The following is a 20,327-nucleotide window of genomic DNA, read 5'->3' on the forward strand; positions in this document are numbered from 1 at the left end:
AGGAGAAACCTATAGGGCGAACCATACATTCATTAATGTGTCACCCTTGATATAAACAAAAAGAAACGCAATAACACAGCCTTACATTGCGAGGGCTTCAATCACTGGCACTGTTCACATTCTGATGGCAAGCACTCAAAGTGTATAGCTAATAAGAACTCAGCTAACATTTCCCACATAGGTTAATAAATCATTAATTTTTAATTTATTTTCGCTATCCCAGTAATTCACTTCCCATTGCTTCGTTTTGACAGATTACTTGTTTAGTATTTTTTGACAGCTGATATAGATTTTATACGTTCCATTACAACAAACGATAGGTTAGAAAGTAATTAATTATTATTGTTTGTTATTCATTTATTTAATATCACATGTAGAAGCATATTTTTCTTTGAAATTATTAAAACTATTCAGTAATTTATTCGGATTTTCAATACTACAGTTTTTTCACGACGTGGTGTATATTCTGAGCCACTAGTATCCTCTTTGGTTAGTAAGATCTGGGGGTATCTCTAAATTTTTTCAGTTCTATTCAGTTTTCCGACGTCTACCAGACTTTCGTTTTTGTTAAGGTTTGATCTTTCAAGAGCTTGAATTACAAACTTTTCAAGTATGTTGACGTTTCTATGCGTAATTGTTGTCGTTAAGCAACGAATCTCTGTTATTTTGTTGACTAAAAAACGTGAATTCTGATCAAGTTGTTAAACATACTTTTAAATACAAATGTAATAAAATATTAAACAGACTGTAAAGAGTTTTATTATCATCTGTTTTTGTCATTTTGGTGGCTGCCTGTGAGCCATACCTACAGTTCTTCTCATATCATATAAAGTTATCCGCCATGGTTCAAAGCACTGAAAATTTAGTCGAAGCAGAGGAAGAAGCCTCTGTATACGGCCCTAAAGTCAGGTAGGTACTGGAAACCATACGAAATCTATTATAGTCCCATTACGAGTGTTTAAGAGCTTAGACCTGCCTAGCTGCGATCGATTGCTGGTTGGCAGGCTTTAACCATTATTGCATGGGGATGGACATTTTCTCACCTAAATATCTACCATTAGCTGAAATCGCAATCAAACCAAATCTGTCGTAGGATAGATAACATCTAATAAAATGAGGACATTTAAACACTGACGACGTCCATTGGTGACGCGTGACATAGATACGTTAATTATTAACAAATGTATTCGTTCGCTGGATTAATTACATTGATTCCCAGCGACGCGTTGCAATTTTATTTTGGCAGGCGTTATTTTTTCACACACGAAATAATTAATAACAATTTAAAATGTATATAAATATTAAAATTACAATTATATATTTCATTAAATTATTTTGAATATTTTTAATGTTGACAATAATCGATTTATCCACAACTTTCTATTATGTAATTTTTCCCATACAAACATTCATCGCCTATGCTACGCAGTGGGTTAAAATTTTTATAGGTATGAAAGATGTCCAGATTTAGATTTTCCTATACTCCGACCCATCGTGTCGCATCGTCCACCGGACTATTACTTAACGTTTTCTCGGCCATACTTCGTAGCGTCATGTTAATAATGCATAAAATAGCAATACCTAATTATTTTCCATTATACATAACTATGATGAAGTAACCATTTAGTCGTGGCTTTTTAAAATTAAACTTAACAACCAAGTGCAGTAGGTATTAAACCAAATTGTTTCTTCCAGATGGGCGATTCCGCAAAGGCTCGACTTCATGACGTTTGTGGGCAGAGACGTGGTAGCTGTGGCACATGATGTTTACATCATATTCTTTCACCTCAAGAACATGACCGAATTGGTCTATGTAGCTAACAATGAGAAGACGGGGGATGGAGTCGATGTTATCGCAGGTAAGGGGGCGTCCATAAATTACGTGAGGTGTTTTTTTAAATTTTCTGCAATGGTGAGATGTCGTGAGATTTCATTCAACCCCCTCCCCCATCCCCCAATCTCACGTGAGATTTTTCAAAATGTGAGTTTCTTACGTAAACGCGTTGGATTTGGTATAAAACAAATATGGTGGTTTGACAGTGAGTAAATGTATAACGTCGAAGTATGAATGAAATTATTTTCTTTCGAACGAATTAATAAATTATTTTAATCGTATTACGATTACGCTTAAGATAAAATCTTAAGCATGTACAATCTGGATTAAATGGACCAAAATAGTATAATTTTTTTTTGTTTCAATCAGAATAAAAATTGCGTGATATTTGCCGCCCCCCCTCTCTCCAACGTAAGATTAGATGAGATTTGACTCGACCCCCTCCCCCCCTTAAACACCTCACGTAATTTATGGACGCCCCCTAACTTCTTCTTTTCCTCTTCCTGGGCTTGTCTCTAGGAGGTCCCGGTTCGATTCTCAGCAGGGATAAATAGCTGGTGCGAGAAAAGTAACCAGTTATTAAGAGGCTTTGGCCCTGGGTAGTTACCACCCTACCGACAAAGACTTGTCGCTTAGCGATTTAGTGTTCCGTTGCGATGTTACGTTGAAACCGATTAGGGGTATGACTACCATACTCCCTAACAGGTTAGCCCGCTACCATCTTAGACTGCATCATCACTTGCTTGGTAGCACCTGCACCTGGTGGTGAGATTGCAGTCAAGCGCTAACTTGTACTGAAATAAAAATAATAAAAACAAAGCAATAATCATTCTCTTGCTATTCTATCTAATATTATAAATGCGAAAGTTTGCCTGTCTGTTTATTTGTTACCTAGTTTCAATGGTTCAGTTCTGCCCGACCGAACGACTTTAATGAATTTTGGCACACATGTACGACGTAGCTTCAGGATGCGATTTATTTTACATAAAAATAGTTAGCAAGCAGATAAGTATACTCATGGCCAGTGGCGTGCACAGGGTTTTTGACCAGGGTATGCAGAAAGAAGTATTTTGCCATAAAATGGAACAATCCTTCGCGTTTATGAGTTATACAAAAATTTTAGGTTATGCAGAGCTTTTGTGCATATATTTAGTGCGCCACTGCTCATGGCTGTTAAGGGGATGGCAGGCTGCGCACGCAATGTCAATATCGTTTCAACATGGTCGATTGAACCGTTTGAAGCGTACACGCCTTAATGGGTGCTCAACTTTTTAATATTCAATCATGATCATTATCAACCCAGTACAGTAGTGGGCAGCGACCCTGCTTTCTGAGTCCAAGGCCGTGGGTTCGATTCCCGCAACTGGAAAATGCCTGTGTGATGAACATGAATGTTTTTCAGTGTCTGGGTGTTTATCTGTATATTATAAGTATTTTTGTGTATAATATTCATAAAAATATTCATCAGCTATCTTAGTATCCATAACACAAGCTACGCTTACTTTGGGGCTAGATGGCGATGTGTGTGTTGTCGTAGTATATTTATTTATTTATTTTATAATACAGGGCACGGGGCTCCTCTCAGAATGAGTAGGGGTTTTAGGCCGTACTCTACCAAGCTGGCCAAGTACGGATTGGTAGAGTTTGCACGCCTTTGAGATCGTTAGGGTGACCGCTCAGACATGCAGTTTTCCCTACGATGTTTTTTCCTTCAGCGTTAAAAGAGGTGCTATATACTCACATAACTTTGAATAGTTACGGTGAAGAGAAATCATTAAATATAAAGTATTTGGTAGATACCTTGTTACCAGTGCCGTATTAACTACGTAGCAAGAGTAGCAATTGCTACGGGCTACGCGCGAAAGAGGGCCCCGCAATAGCACTCATCTATGCCTGACTGACTGACTGACAGACACGCGCACGCACGCACACGCACACGCACACGCACACACACACGTACACGCCCACGCACACAGACATCACCTATAGATAGCAAATACGTATTTTATTTAAGATATGTTAGTACGTATTTAAGATACGTACGAGTATTGTTGAATTGTATTTTTACCACTTTATACTTAAGAAACCATAGCAGATCAAGGGCTCTTTGAATGAATTTACTACGGGCCTCGCGCCTGCTTAATCAGACACTGCTTGTTACAAAATTGTGTATTTTTTGTTTTCTCCATTTCAGGACACAAGTCCCAATTTTTCGCATTCGCGGAAAAGGCAAAACATCCTAGAATTTTCATTGTGTACTATCCAACGTTTGCCATCATGGCGGAATTGAAAGGTTAGTGTCCTTACCTTGTATCCCTGCTTCCTAACCTTTGGGTAAAGGTAGCAATCCCATTTTCAAGCATCAAGGTTGAAAGCGGTCAATGGTTTAAATCTGATGATGCAGAAGAAGAAGTAGAAAAGTCTTCATTGCACATACAAATTGAAAGTTAGGTTAACAAAACAAACGTTAATCAGATTACTTTCTATGCTCGTATTTTTTAGGTATTTCCCTGTATACTCGTATGTAAGAAATCTAGACACGTTTTTGAATCTAAATGTGCTTTTAAAAAATCTACAGAATTGTAAATGAAACAAACGAATACCTATATTATTTAGGAGTCTAATGTTTTTGTGTCAGAGCTCTTTCGGAGAAGTACTGTATGCCGTCATGCTTATTTCTACCGCTGAGCAGGATTTCTGTGTTTCGGGTCTAAATACCGGTCTAGTTACCGGTGTATTTACTGCCGCTTGAAGCTTAACACCTACGCCTGTGGATTATAAACATACGACGGCATTTTGTGGAACTATAAATAGTTCTAAGTATGACATGAATTATAAAAACGCTTGGGTATGAACTGCCCTAGTTTTACAGCTAAATAATATTTTGTCTGTGAGATGGTTTTGATAAAAAACCCCCGGCTAAGTCGGTCGTTGACTCTCCTTATACCAGGGCCCGTTTGGAACCCTCCTAGCTTTAAGTTAACGAATGTAGTTATCACCATCACCTAACATTAATGGTAACATATTATAATATGTTTTATTAACAAAGTAACATATTAATTGTGGGAAGACGACATTAAACAGACCGCGGGACCTAACTGGCGCAGAGTAGCGCACGACAGGAAGCAGTGGCGAGAGCTAGAGGAGGCCCTTGCCAACAGGCAATCCGAAACTCGTGACATAATTAATTAATAATTTAAGTACATAATTTGAATTCAATATTAATACCTAACCTAACAATTCAATATATTAATGTTTATTAAATTTAAAAGTATAAATGTTTATTAGTGTGTATGAAATGACGTTTTGGAATTAAAGGCTATTTTATTTTTTATTTATTTTATTATAATATGTATGAACGCTTCATAAGTGCCTTCTACATGAATAAAACATTTTAGAATTTGAATTGTTGAATTTAAAAACAAGCAGCATTGTTGCAAGCAAAGTTGCTCAAATTGATGGAATTGTCGCAGGACGTGCTCCTTGCATGCCCTGCGAGGTTTTGCTCTGTTTATAGGCGATGGTTTTACACTCTTACAAAAGAAACAGTGCAAATTGTGTGATTTTCTACCGACGTTTACTTATTCGATCGCGTGAAAGTTTCCTACGATTTATATGGTATCGTAAGTGCGCCATCTATTGACAGTTCGGTTACCCAGTAGGTAATACGTATACGTAGGTAGAAATCTAACACTTGGCACTTTTTTTTTTGTAATAGTTACATATGTCAATGTTTGTATTATTACTACTACGTAATGTATGTGCTATAACTACTTATGTGCACATAGATGCAGACGTCAACCGCTACAAAGGCCTGTGCATGATGGAGTCGGACCTGATCGCAGGGTTCAGCGGCTTCCCCAATTACCTGATCTCCGTGTGGAGCTGGCGTTCACACCAGCGCCTCCTGTGTATACCCACGAATGTGGTGCGACGGAACCAGATATACATGTAAGCTGCTAGTGAAATGTACCTCAACAATAAAATCTATATATAAAGGGCAATAAATAGATAAATATTTTACGATAGTTATACATACAGCGCCATTTAGCCCTATTAAAGTAAGCGTAGTTTTTTTAGGTTATGGGTACGAATATAACCAATGAATATTTTTATGAATAATATACATAAATACTTTTTATATACAGACCCAGAAAGCATCTTTGCTTTCCCACTCCCACTTCTGATTTCGGATGGAACCGAGATTTTCTGTAGAACTGGTGAAGGAGGATCACGACCCCTAGGGTCAGCCTCTCGGTCGTCAGTTTCTGATTGCTCTGACATTTCCACAAACAAAACTTCAGAATTTGAGTTGAAAGTACTTTATTATATTAATCTGATTAAGTAAACAATAGTAATTAAACAATAGATCACGTGTGAACCGTGTCACAATTCGGAGGTGTTTACTGAACGACGACCTCGATAAAAGTGCCGGCAACTTTTTTTGCTTTTTCGGAAGGACACTTGCCGATAACCTCCTAAGGGGTTGCTACGGCGTCACCGGGGGAGTGGGGCGAGCGCGAAAGCTCGCCATGAGAAGAGCCCCAGGGCTCGACGACATCGGGGGGAGTATGGGAGACGTCGACCCGAGGGTGCCTCCTGCGAGGACTCGGACCTCGGCTCGGTTCGACGTTAATCTGACTGTTGGTGGACTTTTGGACTAATCATTGTTTAGTCCGAACGCCCCCGTGACCGTGGTAAGGATCCACGTCCGGATGACGTCAGAAATCGGGGCCCTCGTCTTCGCCGGCGAAGACGCTGTGAATGTTGCGTGTGTGTGTGTTGTTGGGACACGTTGTCGGTAGTTATTTTGTCGTCAGGGTCGTCAAGGACATGCTTCGGACGTCGCCGCTTTGGTTCGACGTCGGGGACGGGGGTATAAGTGGACGCCTCGACCACTAGGGGGTTGGGGTGTCGGACTGCATTTTCAAAGTAGGTCTTTGATAATGTTTTCATGTACTGGGCTATGGTGGGAAGATCGAGGTCTCGGTGGAGATCTACGTTGCGCATGTACCACGGACTGTCCGTGGTCATACGCATAAATTTGTTCTGCAGGACTTGAAAGCTCCTGTAGGAGCTGTGAGGGCGATGGGCGAATACGACGCTGGCGTATGTCATAATGGGACGTATGCACGTTTTATACAAGGTTACCTTGTGACGGAGGGATAATTTGCTTTTGCGGCAAATCATCGGATAGAGACGACCCATCACATACGCAGCCTTGTTGCGGGCCTTGCGAATGTGTGCGGTGAAGCTCATTCTATGATCGAACGTTACTCCCAGGTATTTGGCCTTGTCTTGCCAGGGTATGGGACGCCCGTAGAGGGTGACCTCTGCGGGGTTTACCGTGAAGCGGCCTCTCGGTTTGCCCGTGAAGAGCACCGCTGCGCTCTTCTCGGGGTTAACCTCGATCCTCCAGAGGCGGAACCACTTGCCCAGCAGGTGGAGCGCCTTTTGGAGTCGACTTGCAATGTTGCTCTTTTTGGGATCGGTCGCAAAGAGAGCGGTATCGTCGGCGAATTGGGCCAGTTTGACCGTCGCCGGTAGGTCGCGGGGAATGTCGCTCGTGAAGAGCGCGTATAGAAGTGGGGAGAGCGCGGAGCCCTGAGGGACTCCCGCTCGTATGGGTCTAGGGGAAGAGAGCGTACCGTCTAGACGATAGCGAAATGTGCGATCGGTGAGATACGCTCGCAGCAAACGAACGAGACTAGCTGGCACGCCCAGATGGTGCAGCTTGTACAACAAGCCGGCGTGCCAGACCCTGTCGAAGGCCTTGGCAATGTCTAAGAACACGGCCCCAGTGGGGCTCATGTGTCTGTATCGATTGAATCCTGCCAGTATGTGCTCCGTGAGGCGGTGCGCTTGGTGGACGCAAGAGTGCTTGGCTCGAAAGCCGAATTGCTCGTCGTTAAGGAGGTTTTTCTCCTCTACGACTGCCTTCAGTCTATGTAATATTACCCTCTCATACACCTTTGCTAAGGTGTTGAGGAGGCTTATAGGGCGATAACTGGAGGGAAGGTCGCGGGGTTTGCCCGACTTGTGGATACCTATGACTGTTGCTTCCTTCCACTGGTTGGGGAAGTAGCAGTTTGCCAAGAATACATTAAAAATTACCACAAGTAGGTTGATAATTTGTCCTGGGAGTAACTTTAGGGTTTTATTGGTAATGCCGTCGGGGCCTGGGGCTTTCTTAGAGTGGAAACCCTTGATAATAGTATGAACTTCATCGCAGGTCGTCGGGGCTGCCGGCAACTGCACTGCGCATGTTTTTATATCGCCCACTTCGATCCCACCTCCCGTGAATCATGGAAGGGCACAATTTTGTTTGAGTGTGCATGAATAAAACAACTTTGCGTATTCACCGCCGACATATATTTGTCCTTCCTTCATGGCATAGAGTAGGTAAGTGAGCTAGTGGGAGATTAATGAAGGCTACTTTTTGTCCCAGAAAAGCGAAAGGTTTTAAAAAACCGTAAGAAATAAGGACAATGAACACTGGCATCAGCTAGTAATGTTATAACCAGCTTTCCGAGTCCAAGACCGTGGGTTCGATTCCCACAACTGGAAAATGTTTGTGTGATGAACATGGTTGTTTTTCAGTCTCTGGGTGTCTATATGTATATTATAAGTTTTTTTGTATATTATTCATAAAAATATTTATATTCTCTTAGTACCTAGGCTGGATGGCGATGTGTGTATGTATTCTCGTAGTATATATTATAGATAGACGTAGGATATATTTTATTCTGGAAGTTTAAAAAATTACCTACCTTTGCAAAGCTCTAAGTATAGCTTAGTTGATGTAGGTGAAAGTTTTTAAAGAGATAGCTTGCATCTTGGACGAATATATATGATATCTTTATCCCTTAAAACTATAAATATATTATTTCAAGGTTAAACTAAGTAGGTGTAGGTACATTAAGCTTTTCTCGTGGCGGTTATTCCACCATCAAAAGCATTCCCAGGGAAGGTCGACTTCAGATATCGGTCAGTGGATAACATGTTCAACTGCAGATCGCAAGATCCTGGATTCGATTGCAGGGTCGGCGCTGGATGTGTAAGATATTGGATTTCTTCATTTAATATTACCAGCAACGCCTTGCTTATGGACGAAACAGCAGGCACACTATGTGCACGGACTCTTAAGTTTTAAAGTTATTTTTAGGGCCAGTCGTACGCATGTGCTTATATGCCAGTGCTGGGGCGAGGGCCTACATGTATGGGAGGTCGCGCCATGCTTCAAGCGTTGCCTGATAATGAAACGCAGTAGACAGGCGGCCGCCAGCTGGGAGGTCTCTAATCCAAAGTTGATAGCGGTTTGCTGGAGCAACGACGGACAACTGTACGCTATTGATGAAAAAGCTAATCTTTACAGTGTAAGTTAATGGTTTTATATAATCTTCAGCCTATTGTCACATTGATCTGCACAGGCCTCCTAGGACAAGGAGGTAGGGAATACAGCATTAACGCACCGCGCTGCTTCAATGCGCGATGGCGGGCTTTGAAGATTAATTACTATTACATAATAGTATAAATAACCTGGACAAAAGTCTGAAGGCTTAACGTCCTTAGCTAGCTAAGCTAAAGCGCGGGGAAAAACTGGACTATAGAAGCACCCGTTACTTTGCAGTATTACATGATATTATGAAAAATAGGTTTAATTTTCTATACTCTGAGAAAAGCAGGCGAATCTGTATGGTGTAATTTATAATTTCTTCAATCTTTATACTCCACACCAATCAGATCTTCGGAAATGTACCCTCTACGCACGTTTCGCTCCGAAACCGGAGCTTTCTCTGGAGAAGTTGGCTAGCAAATTAAGCTTAATTTTAATAATATATAATCGAGCTGTTATAGTTTATATTTGTATTGGCCTGGCCCAAGAATCAAACCCGGGCCTCCCTAATTATAGTACTCACCATTTTTCCCTGAATACATTAAGTAGGAACCTAGGTATATACCCTAGGTACAACGTATATGTAAATGAAATCCGAAATACTGACAGAATACCAGCGTTGTGGGTACATTAGTATCCGGAACATTAAGCTGTGTCAGAACCTTTTTATTGGCACGACACATCATAGACTTAAGCTATTACTAATTAAGTACTAAATGTTTAAGTTACTCCGTATGTAAGTCTGTTTGTGTTGTTCTGATAAATAAACAAATTCTATTCTATTCTATTCTATAAATATTACTTCACAGGCTTTACATTATGTACTGTCTCTGAGGCTTATCTGTGAAACCTAAACCTAAAGTTTTTGAGTAAACAACTGCCGTAGTTTTTACTGAAAGACATCAGACACAGCCCTATCATCAAATGTGTACGGGAGCTATGGTGATATGCTCGACCGTAACAATAGGAAGATCTTCCTCCGAGCGGGTGATCATGCTCGGGGACCGTGGTCCGAACATTCATTTTTTGGAAGTTGTATATATAGGCATTCTTCGTGAACACTTCGCTAGCGCGATGCAGGATTTTTGTAGCGCCATCTAGTTATGTAATGTGGAGATCGCTACAGTATTAGTAGTATAGTAGATGGCGCTACACATGCAACATTAAAATCATGTGACTCCTGTCACTTTATTAGGTACGCGTCGCGCAGCGTAGGTACTGTGCGCGTGTCGGTCTTTTATCTTCAATAGGGTTGTCATAAATAAACACTTAGAATGTTTTGAATGCGTTTATATGTTTGGGTGATTATTTATGAAATATACTCATGCATTGTTCAGTATTATTTTCACATTCAATTCGTGACACGTTGTATGTAGTGCTCGCATTTTTAATCTCTTAATAACGTTCTCTTTTAGTTACTGTCCGATGGTGTGGGTATGGTGACAAATTTGGAGTGGTCGGACAACCTGAAGGGCTCCCGTAAGACGTGCATGTGCTCATTTCATAGCGGCATTTTAATCTATGGCCCTGATAAACTCATTCGGGTAAGAACATTAACATTTTAGTTATACTTTATACCTCTTTCTTTTTTTTTCGTGTAAGCCAGTTTTTTAAACATTAATAGTGAGCATACTAACAAGCGAGCTTCCTAATGTAAAATAACTCCCGCCGCCACAGCACCTAAAGAGCCACAAATTTTAAAGAATTTGTTCATTCGCCCATTCAATATTAACTCAAAATAGTGGTTTTGAGGGAACGCATTGGATAGGCGAATTCTCTAATGATCTTTTATGATATGAGAAAATTAAAGATCTGAAAATTAAAGTCTACGCCCGTTTCGCTCCGAAACCGGAGCAATTGAAATGAACAATTATTTATTGTAAAGTCAACGTGTCCTGAAGATGCTATTATAAATTATCGCATATAGATTCTGCTGCTGTTCGCAGAGTATGGCAAATTAAGCTTAATTTTCATAATGTATTATGGATTTCGGCAAAGTAACGCCTGCTTCTATCCAATAGTGGGACGAATATTAATCGAGGATGAAATAATAATTTTCTTTAGAAACGAATACTATTCATCGCAATCGCATGAGTGACGTTACCTGGATCCTGCTTGGTATTTGTAGCCCGTGTGGCAACGGCTGATCAGAATACAGTTGTCAACACCTCACTACACTCGGTTGTCGTACGAGGCGACTAAGGGGATATAACGTTGAAAGGGCAGCAGCGTACTCAGTGGTACTTCTTCATCTACTGCGATCACCAACCCACCTGATCAGCATTGTGATTATAAGCAAACCGTTCCGTTGGGAGAGGCCTTTAGTCCAGCAGTGAACTTGTAAAGGTGATGTTCATGCTGGTTTGTACGTTGTTGGCGACAAGTATACGGAATTCTTCTACTTTTTGAACATTAGAATTATTTATTTTACTCTACTAGAATAATCACGGGAGTAGAAAATATCTTAATTCAAATTAACATGTCTCCAGTGCCTAAGAAAAGCGGAAAATAAATGGATAGTGTCTTGGAAGTATACCCCCGATGATGAGGTGCTGCGTCTAGTGTCGAACTCGACGTCCGATATAGCAGTCGTATGGACAGAAAAGGGTTTCGTTTACAAACTTGACGGTGAATCGGAGGACAAGATAAACGTCAAGTTGTTTACATTCAAGCAGAGGTACTCGTAACAATATTTATTGGATGGCTATTTACTAACTTTTTTTTTAATAAAAAGACCCCTAGATTGGTGTTACCTACCTAAACATTACATGCAAGCATTTTTATATGCTGGTGATAAACTCTAGCTACGAGGGTTCCATGCGCACCCGATACAACTAGCATGCGCGTCATGAGAGTTTTGTCTATCCATTATCTCTTCTTTCTCTTATATATAAGAAATAGAGACTACCGGATAGAGATAATTTTCTCATAGCACGAATGCTACTCCTACTGGTTTGAATGAGAATAGTTAAGCTTAGTTTAGTTACCAGAAATATAGTACTAGGTTTTAAACGTATTATAATAATGTACGTAAATAGTCTACGCTATTACTACGCCTACACTGCTACAGCGTAGACCTTGTTGTTTCTACAATTCGCATTTTAAAAGATGCCATTAAACGCAATGACCTCTAATTTCTCCGGCAATCGTAGGTCATTGCTTTTAATGAATGAATGAATGAATACACTTTTATTGTACACCACATAAACATAACAAATTAAAATTGTGCTTTGCTTACTATGCCACGAAATAATTGTATGCCTTTTTCATCAGTCTTCTTCAAAGCCACTGTTATCTTTTTTTATAAGAATTGTACATTAAAATAACCCTTTCATGGTATAAACATTGAAAAAAAATAAGAAAAAATAATTTATGCTTGGTAAATTTTTTTAAGTTATACTTCTTTTGGCGCATTACGGAAAAATGGTGAGAGTAAATTTTTACGATGCGCGCGCACACCATCTCTAAAAACCGACACCATGAAGTAAAAAGACGTTTTTTTTTATAAAGGTTTGACAGTTGCCTTTCAATAATTCAAACAATACCTTTTTTCTATTGTTATAGTCGTAAAAATGTAATAGGCCCGTTTTGACATTTGTCATCGCGACGTAACTAGTTATGGAACCGACTCGGGACTCGATACAAACGATAAATCAATTCAAGTTTGTATCAGTACTTGATTGATATTATTATGTAAAGTGTTCGTTCGTTCAAAGTATTCCTTTAACTTCAAAACCAATACGCGTGACTGGCTCTTGATTATACTGTCCAACATGTTGAAACAGAGTTAGTACTATATAACAACAAACACAAAAATCGAGTCAAATCACTATGTTTAAATTAATGTCCGAAATAGAAGAGTAGTTAGATGAGAGTTAACGTAATAGTAAACAATATATATCAAACTTAAACGAGCGCACAGTCAACTTTACAAGATGAGGAACGAAAAACACCCTTCTGACCGGAACACAGCATTGCAACAATGCTGCTTAGCGGCAGAAACAAAAAGGTGATAGCTACTAAAAATTACATTTAAACGTAACATATTTTTTTAGAAATATAAAGAAGTTTCAACTGATCGCACCGGACTACAAATATCTCGCAACAATCAATAATACTGGTGTCGTATGTATTTATGAAGTCGATACTGCGAAGCTGGTAAGTTTATTACGTTATGATTCAAAAGAATTGTGTTTTCTTTTAAAGATGAACATGAAATTTTACCCTATGGGGCCAACTGGACCATAGGGTAAATAGTTATAGACCATATAAACGCTTTCCGTCCGTGAGTGTGTATGTCAGAGGGCTGTTTTATCAAGTACCGTAATGGGTAAAGAATTGCAATTTTCCATGTGTATTTATTTATTTATTACTATTGCCGGTATTTATTTATTATTTATTTAAACAACTTTATTGCATAATATAGGAAACACACGGAGAAACACTTACTTTAACATATTATGTGCAAAAGGCGGCCTAATCACTAAACGTGATCTCTTCCAGGCATGAGTGATGGGAAATCGCAATTGTATATAAACGAGTATAATAACATAGATTTACACACTAAAAAAATCATAAATAAATAAATAAAGTAATAAATGTAATAAAATATATAAATATTTATATACATATATATATTTATATATTTTTTTATTCCACTACAAACCCATGACTGCAATCTGACCTGGTGATAAGTGGTGATGCTGCAGTCTAAGATGGTAACGCTGATCGGAGTTTTTATACCTTTTTACCGATTTGTATGGAATCGATAAAGCACCATCTAGTTACAATTCAAGGAAATGGTATGTACGCACTTGGCCGGTTTTTGTGTATCTTTGTTTCAGGCACTTGTAAAATTGGTACGAGGGGGCGATATCTCCTTCGAAGCTAGTCCTGTGGATCCTCTCATGATTATCTTCGGCGAGGTTGGCAGTAACTACGGCATGGCTGTATTCACCTTCAGACCAGAAAAAGGCCTGAGTAAAGTCGAAAATATGTGCTTGACAAACCAGATCGTCTCTAAAGTCGTTTTTTCACCCACGGGGAAACACGTTGTAGCAGCCGCGATGTCCGCTGGGCATATCTTTATTTTCCACGTAAGTACTCAAACACTCTCTTAGGGTAATGGAATAGGACGGCCTAAGTTCGATTACGGGTTATGGTAGGGCCTTGGTATCCTTGAAACAATTATGAACCTAGCTTTTTTGATAATTTGCAACTTTAAGTTCTTTGTACTACTATCGGTTTTGTGCTTTATGTTGTATCTGTACTTATAATAAAACTGTAACGAGTCAAATTCTGTACATTGAAAATATTTTAGAAATTTATTTGGAGGGCATTCTATAACCGATAAGGATTCATGTCTGTCTGTCTGTGTCTGGGCTGCGCATCACGCTAAAACTATTGAATTAATTCAAATGAAACCTTGCACGATTTGAGTTTATATTTCGAGGTAGGGTTTAGAATACTTTTTAACTCGAAATTCAGTTCTTCTGGCAGAGGGGGTGAAATTCTTTGACAATTTTATACCATATCTATGTCAAATGTTAACCGATTCCATGGTGCTGTAGCAGAGAGGTAATTCCCCCAAAAAAAGAGACCCGAATAAAGTTTAAATAAAATTGTCTTTCTATCTGTCTATCTGCAGCTGACAGATGCGTACAAGCTCAACCTGATACGGTACACGGAGCTGGGCCGCGGCCTGGCGGACTGCTTCCTCACGAAAGTTGGTGACTCCATGCGTGCGTTCAGCCTCGTACTGTTCTCCGATAAATATGCAATCGGTATGTAAATCCGCCTCGGCTTTAAAGGGAACCTGAACCTCAAAACAGAAGTTCCACCACCTGGTGGGGGCCCGTCGTTACGCGGTGGCTCGCATTTGGCCTGTGTTTTTAAGAACTTGTGCCTGCAGCTTGCTTTACAGCCTGTAGTCGAGGAAATAATCGCACAAATCTAACACGAGCCGTTTCTGCAGAAAGAACAAAAAGCTGGAAGTTGTCATTGCAATAATGTATTATTTTAAGAATACGACTTTTGTCACATAATAATATAATTAAAACAAGGCAAATTACGGGGAAGTCCGAAACCATCTAACTCTCAATGAGAAATAATTATCAAAAGCATTGGTTAAAAGACTGTGGATAGCCGGTAGGTAAGTACACGTGATGGTAATAAACAAAAAAAAACCTTTTAAAAACATTTACAAACTTTTTTTTAAATTTCAAATCGAGCTTCACACAGCATAAGTGGCCTTATTAGATTTTTAACACACGCTCGAATTGGGTCCGAAACTTATCCCCCGCTTTCAGCGTAACCTGACCGGTTACGCTCCACAACAACTCCTTGAAATATCGGTTACGTTAATTCGGCAGTAAAGGCGCGATATCAGAAGTTAGCTTAACGTAACTAATCGACGAAGAAAAAATAAAAACTTAGGAACTTAAAATTATGTTTAGACTTTAACAATAAATAATGGATTAGGTTATATCATATCAATGCGAGGTCTTAGTTCGAACCACTAGTAATCCTAATATTAACAGGCGAGCGAATTATCTGCGTCAACGCGGAGTCGGGCAAGGACAACAAGTTCGCCGGCAAGATCGCGGGCCCCTACGCACAGCTGCTGCCGCTAAGCACGAAGGACTCTGCGGTTGCTGTTGCGCACGGCACCGCGCAGCTGCACGTGCTCAAGCTGACCGGCGAGGTGAGTTGTGCGGCTTTCCAGATCCTAACACTGCTTTTCCACTACAGATGTCCTAAGCTGTGTAGCTAAGGATGTTTATATTTTACAAAGAACCTTAATACAAGAAGCGTAAAGTTCATAGTCGAGCGTGAACGTAACGTGTTTGAGTTGAATAAGTACCTACGAAACAACAAAGTAGTTCAAAGAATAGGCATAGTTCGAAATCTTTCCAGATCATTCCTTTGTTTGAGATTTCCGAGTAAAGAATGTTCTAGGCTTCCGAAGCGAGATTCGACGCGACCGAGTCTCTCTGCTCTGATTGCGAAGTGAAGTAACATCGAAGTGGTACTACCATGCATGCCAGTGGTGACCTCGGCTACCATGCTGGACTAATATTTGACTGCAATTGGATGTGGGCTCTGGAACAATGAGTGAAGGGAAGATCTACAAGAGTCTTAGTCTTATCAGGTGTTCTTATTACAAATCAACGAACCATAGCACGTAACAGTATAATCCAAAATGTCCCTTCAGGAGAACCCGGTTACTCACATTAAAAGAACACAGCTAGCACCACTACACCACAAAGGTCGGCAGTATGTGTATGAAACTTTTTATGGCTTATTTATAAAGATAAATGCTCAATTTCTTTCGGCCCTCTTCTCGGCAGAGTCGAGTTTCGAAACGGTGGTAGAGTCACTGCAAACAGAGAGATGCTTGACATTTTACATAGCTAATATCTATATATAAATGTTTTTATTTATTTAACAGAAAAGAGTTACAATTTTTGTGTTTCTGGGTACAATCTGCCTTTCAAAGTAAATGTAGAGTCACTACAATCAGTCAGACAGACTTGACGTTTTAAAAGTGATGCAAATGATTCAAAATATAATAGATAAATTTAAAATGGTTGAACCAAAAACTAAGCTAAAATCTTGCGATTTTGTGGTATAGTGGACCCCCGATAGTCCGACAAACATTTTGCAGGGCAGTGTCAAACTATCGAATTCGTCGGATTATAGAGTACTGCCTAAGACCCCCTATAGTCCGGATTTTTTTACAAAAGAGTGTATAGCTTTTGGATCTCTTCCTGATAGAAGGTTCCTATAATATAAATGAATTTTGATTTTAACAGAAAGGCGTAACGGTATCTGTGAAAATGGGACAGCCTGTGGAGACGGGCCACCAACTGAAACACTGCATGATGTCGTACAACTCGGCAGCACTGCTCACGTACGGGGCTGATGGCAGCGTCATATTTCGAACATCTGAACTGCCGGAACCGTACGGTACGTTTCTTATTGCAGTCTGTTAAAAATTCTGTTCCAATTTCAAAATTCTACTAAATTCAGACATAGAAAAAAAACTTTCAGCACTTGACTGAAAGAAAGATGACACGAATTTTAAATGATTTTACATTGAATTACTAGCGAACTAGTAACTGAATAGTAATTGTTTTGACCTCGAGCATATTTAACTAATTGTAATTGATAATATTTATTAATACAGTTCAATACTATATACTTCAAATATAGTAATATAGCTTTTCATAATATATATTAGTTTATTATTTTTATATTTATTTTATATATATATTTATAAATATTTTATTTTATTTTTTTATTTGTGTATATTTTGTTTATGTATTCGTATGTAGTTATTTGAATGTAGGTTTATAATAATTTTACACCACCTATTTGTTCTCGCTCTTGTTGTCTCCTAATCCTAATATTGCCTGGCAGAGATCGCTTTTAAGCGATAAGGCCGCTTTTTGTATTCTACTCCAGTTTTTTTGTGTTTCTCTCTATTCGTCCTTTATTTTCCTAACTGTGTAGTAGTGTACAAATAAAGAGTTTAAATAAATAAAATAAATAGTTCAACGGGTACATACCGTTGAACTATATTTAAGAAATTTTTATTAACCACGAAATTCTTAGTTTAAAATCTTTAAGTATGGTGCGCGCCTTCTTTCTTTTACCTCTATAAGCTTTGGCAGGATTATTTTAAGAGCGATGAGATGTTCAAGAAAGGATGTTGGATGAGCAAACCTGCATGCCTGAGAGTTCTTTATAACGTTCTCAAAGGCGTGTGAAGTCCACCAATTCGCACTGGGCCAGCGTGGTGGACTACAGCCTAAACCCGTTTCAGTGAGTGTGGGAGGAGACCCGTGCGTGCTCTGTGGTCTTTTTACCAGGGTATGCACTGGTTTTTTTTACCAGGGTATGCATACAGCAGGAAATTGCATAAAACGGCAAAAATCCTCCATAATTATATACATATAATCCTCCTATAGGAGGATTATATGTATATATCAATTATAGGGTAGCCAGTTTTTTTTTTTTTAATTATCTGCAATAGGGGTTGAATTTTTTACGAGGAAAATTTATCTTAGGTATTCGATAATACCTGTTGCTCGCATTCTTCGTCCGCGTTTATTATACGTTTATTTCAAAATCTCGTTTAATCTCTTGATAAAAAGTAACTTTTATACCTACTCTCCATCCTTTTAAATAATTTTATGCCAAAAATCCAGTTAATCGGTTATTTAGTTAGGGCGTTAGGCAAGGACAAATAAACAAACACACTTTCGCATATGTAATACTAGCTTCTGCCCGGGACTTTGTCTGCGTGGACTTCAGAATTGGGTATAAAACGCGTCGCTCTTTAACAATTTTTAATCCTAACATGGAAATTATTTAAAATCTGTTTAGAAAGTACATGTCCTTTTCCATTGCATAGGTGACATGAATACCAAATTTCAAAGCTGTCTGCCCGCGGCTTAGCTCGTAAACAATTTTTAATTTCCCCTCGGGAACTATCTAAGGAATCTGTAGCCTATGTTCTTTTCCATGTCAAAGGCTACGTGCATGCCAAATTTCATTCAAATCCGTTCAGCCGTTGACTGAGTAACAAACATCTACACTTTCACATTTATAATATTATTAGGATTAGTAAAGATAACACCCAGGTTTAGTAAACATTTTTTCGACAGAACTACAGCTGGTCGTGTCCCATCGCTACGAATCGGGTGTGAGACAGGCTGCCATTGACACCGGAACCAGATTCGTGGTACACCTCGGGCAGAACCGCACCCTGGCGGTGCACTTCCTGCTCAAAGACCAGGAGCATGAGACGAAGGAAGTGTGTCATGTGCCGCCAGAGTGGAGCATGTTCGATGACAGTGCTCATACCATCAACATGTTCTACGAAAATGATAGTAAGTTAAACAAACCAAGGACCCATTTTTCAAACATAACTACTCGATTAATTCACGTTTTAAACTTGAATTTTGGCATAGCGTTAGTTGAAAGTTACATAGGCTACTTTATAGTACTGGAAAACAAACATTCTAAACATAGAAATGTTTTAGAAAAAATCGTCCACTTATGACCAGAAACGTGCTGCAAACATTTTTGAATATTTGTTGCTCACGATATTTTAATATTAACCAAGGTTTTTTTCATTATTATTTTTCCTGTAGTATTTTTATGAATGATCGACCACTGATGCACAGTTTTATTACTATACTTAGAGTCTTGGACCCGTGACGTGAAGATGTATTAATCAAAATTAAATACTTATTCGAATACAATGCCATAGTAAATAATACCATCAGATTTAAAAGAAGTGCTGTACAGTTCTTTTCTTTCATTCCTGTGAAAAAAGATAGCACTGTTTTCGAATTGCCAATTTAGTTTAGTTTACGGATTTGCGTAAGTTAGGTACCTACATCAAAATTAACTCTATTGTTGCATTACCACGTTTGGTGGGTTTTTTTATGCACTGAATTTATAGTAGTTTCCTTTAATATTATTTATTATTTATCTATGCCCTCAGTTTCACTCGCTCGCTCGCTATAAAATTAACAAATTGCAGGTTCAAACTGATCACGTCAGTCCGATCCTGCAACGACTATTTCACGAACACATTTCCCTATGCACTTCAGTCAACGGGATATGAGAGATTTATGGCGATTATAAATTCTCATCTGACGTACATTACTCGTTCCTCTAGAGAACTACCTAGACGTCCAAGAGGACAAGAAGGTGCGGGAAGAGGCGATGGACTACAAGCGGCAGCGCGAGGACGCGGCGCGCACGTGCGAGGCCATCCGGGCGCGGTTGCTGCGGCTGCTGGAGGAGAACCTGGCCGAGCGGCCGCTGCACCGCCTGTCCCTCGCGGAGTTCGACCTGCACCTGGAACACAAGAAGGAGCGCATCAAGCAGGTGCATACAGTACATATTACGACAACACACACATCGCCATCTAGCCCCTAAATAAGCTTAGTTTGAGTTATGGGTACTAAGACGACTGATGAGTATTATAGATTTTAAACTAAGATGTTCGTGGTTAATAAATATTTCTTAAATATAGTTCAACGGGTACAAACCACGACAATATTATGGGATTTGTCGACG

General features: G+C 39.4%; 2 protein-coding genes across 3 annotated transcripts in view; one reads left to right on the top strand and one right to left on the bottom strand.

Annotated features, from left to right (window-relative positions):
• Nucleotides 1-235, bottom strand: part of LOC120637103 (transmembrane protein KIAA1109 homolog) — a 55,371-nt gene extending 55,136 nt beyond the window's left edge. For both annotated transcript variants that reach the window (XM_039908750.1, XM_039908749.1), the window contains exon 1: nucleotides 86-235. In XM_039908750.1, coding sequence (XP_039764684.1) covers nucleotides 86-87 — 2 coding nt within the window. In that variant the 5' untranslated portion in view covers nucleotides 88-235. The remainder of the gene's footprint in view (nucleotides 1-85) is intronic.
• A 501-nt stretch (nucleotides 236-736) lies between these two features.
• LOC120637201 (cilia- and flagella-associated protein 43) overlaps nucleotides 737-20,327 on the top strand; it is a 35,331-nt gene continuing 15,740 nt past the window's right edge. The window contains exons 1-14 of the mRNA XM_039908901.1: nucleotides 737-909; nucleotides 1,696-1,859; nucleotides 4,029-4,127; nucleotides 5,623-5,785; nucleotides 9,000-9,210; nucleotides 10,646-10,774; nucleotides 11,720-11,907; nucleotides 13,286-13,388; nucleotides 14,075-14,326; nucleotides 14,878-15,013; nucleotides 15,770-15,933; nucleotides 17,045-17,198; nucleotides 18,902-19,126; nucleotides 19,924-20,135. Of these exons, the coding sequence (XP_039764835.1) occupies nucleotides 842-909; nucleotides 1,696-1,859; nucleotides 4,029-4,127; nucleotides 5,623-5,785; nucleotides 9,000-9,210; nucleotides 10,646-10,774; nucleotides 11,720-11,907; nucleotides 13,286-13,388; nucleotides 14,075-14,326; nucleotides 14,878-15,013; nucleotides 15,770-15,933; nucleotides 17,045-17,198; nucleotides 18,902-19,126; nucleotides 19,924-20,135 (2,268 nt within the window). The 5' untranslated portion in view covers nucleotides 737-841. The remainder of the gene's footprint in view (nucleotides 910-1,695; nucleotides 1,860-4,028; nucleotides 4,128-5,622; nucleotides 5,786-8,999; nucleotides 9,211-10,645; nucleotides 10,775-11,719; nucleotides 11,908-13,285; nucleotides 13,389-14,074; nucleotides 14,327-14,877; nucleotides 15,014-15,769; nucleotides 15,934-17,044; nucleotides 17,199-18,901; nucleotides 19,127-19,923; nucleotides 20,136-20,327) is intronic.

This window comes from Pararge aegeria, chromosome 3, assembly GCF_905163445.1.
Source record: "Pararge aegeria chromosome 3, ilParAegt1.1, whole genome shotgun sequence".
Classification (NCBI taxonomy): Eukaryota; Metazoa; Arthropoda; class Insecta; order Lepidoptera; family Nymphalidae; genus Pararge; species Pararge aegeria.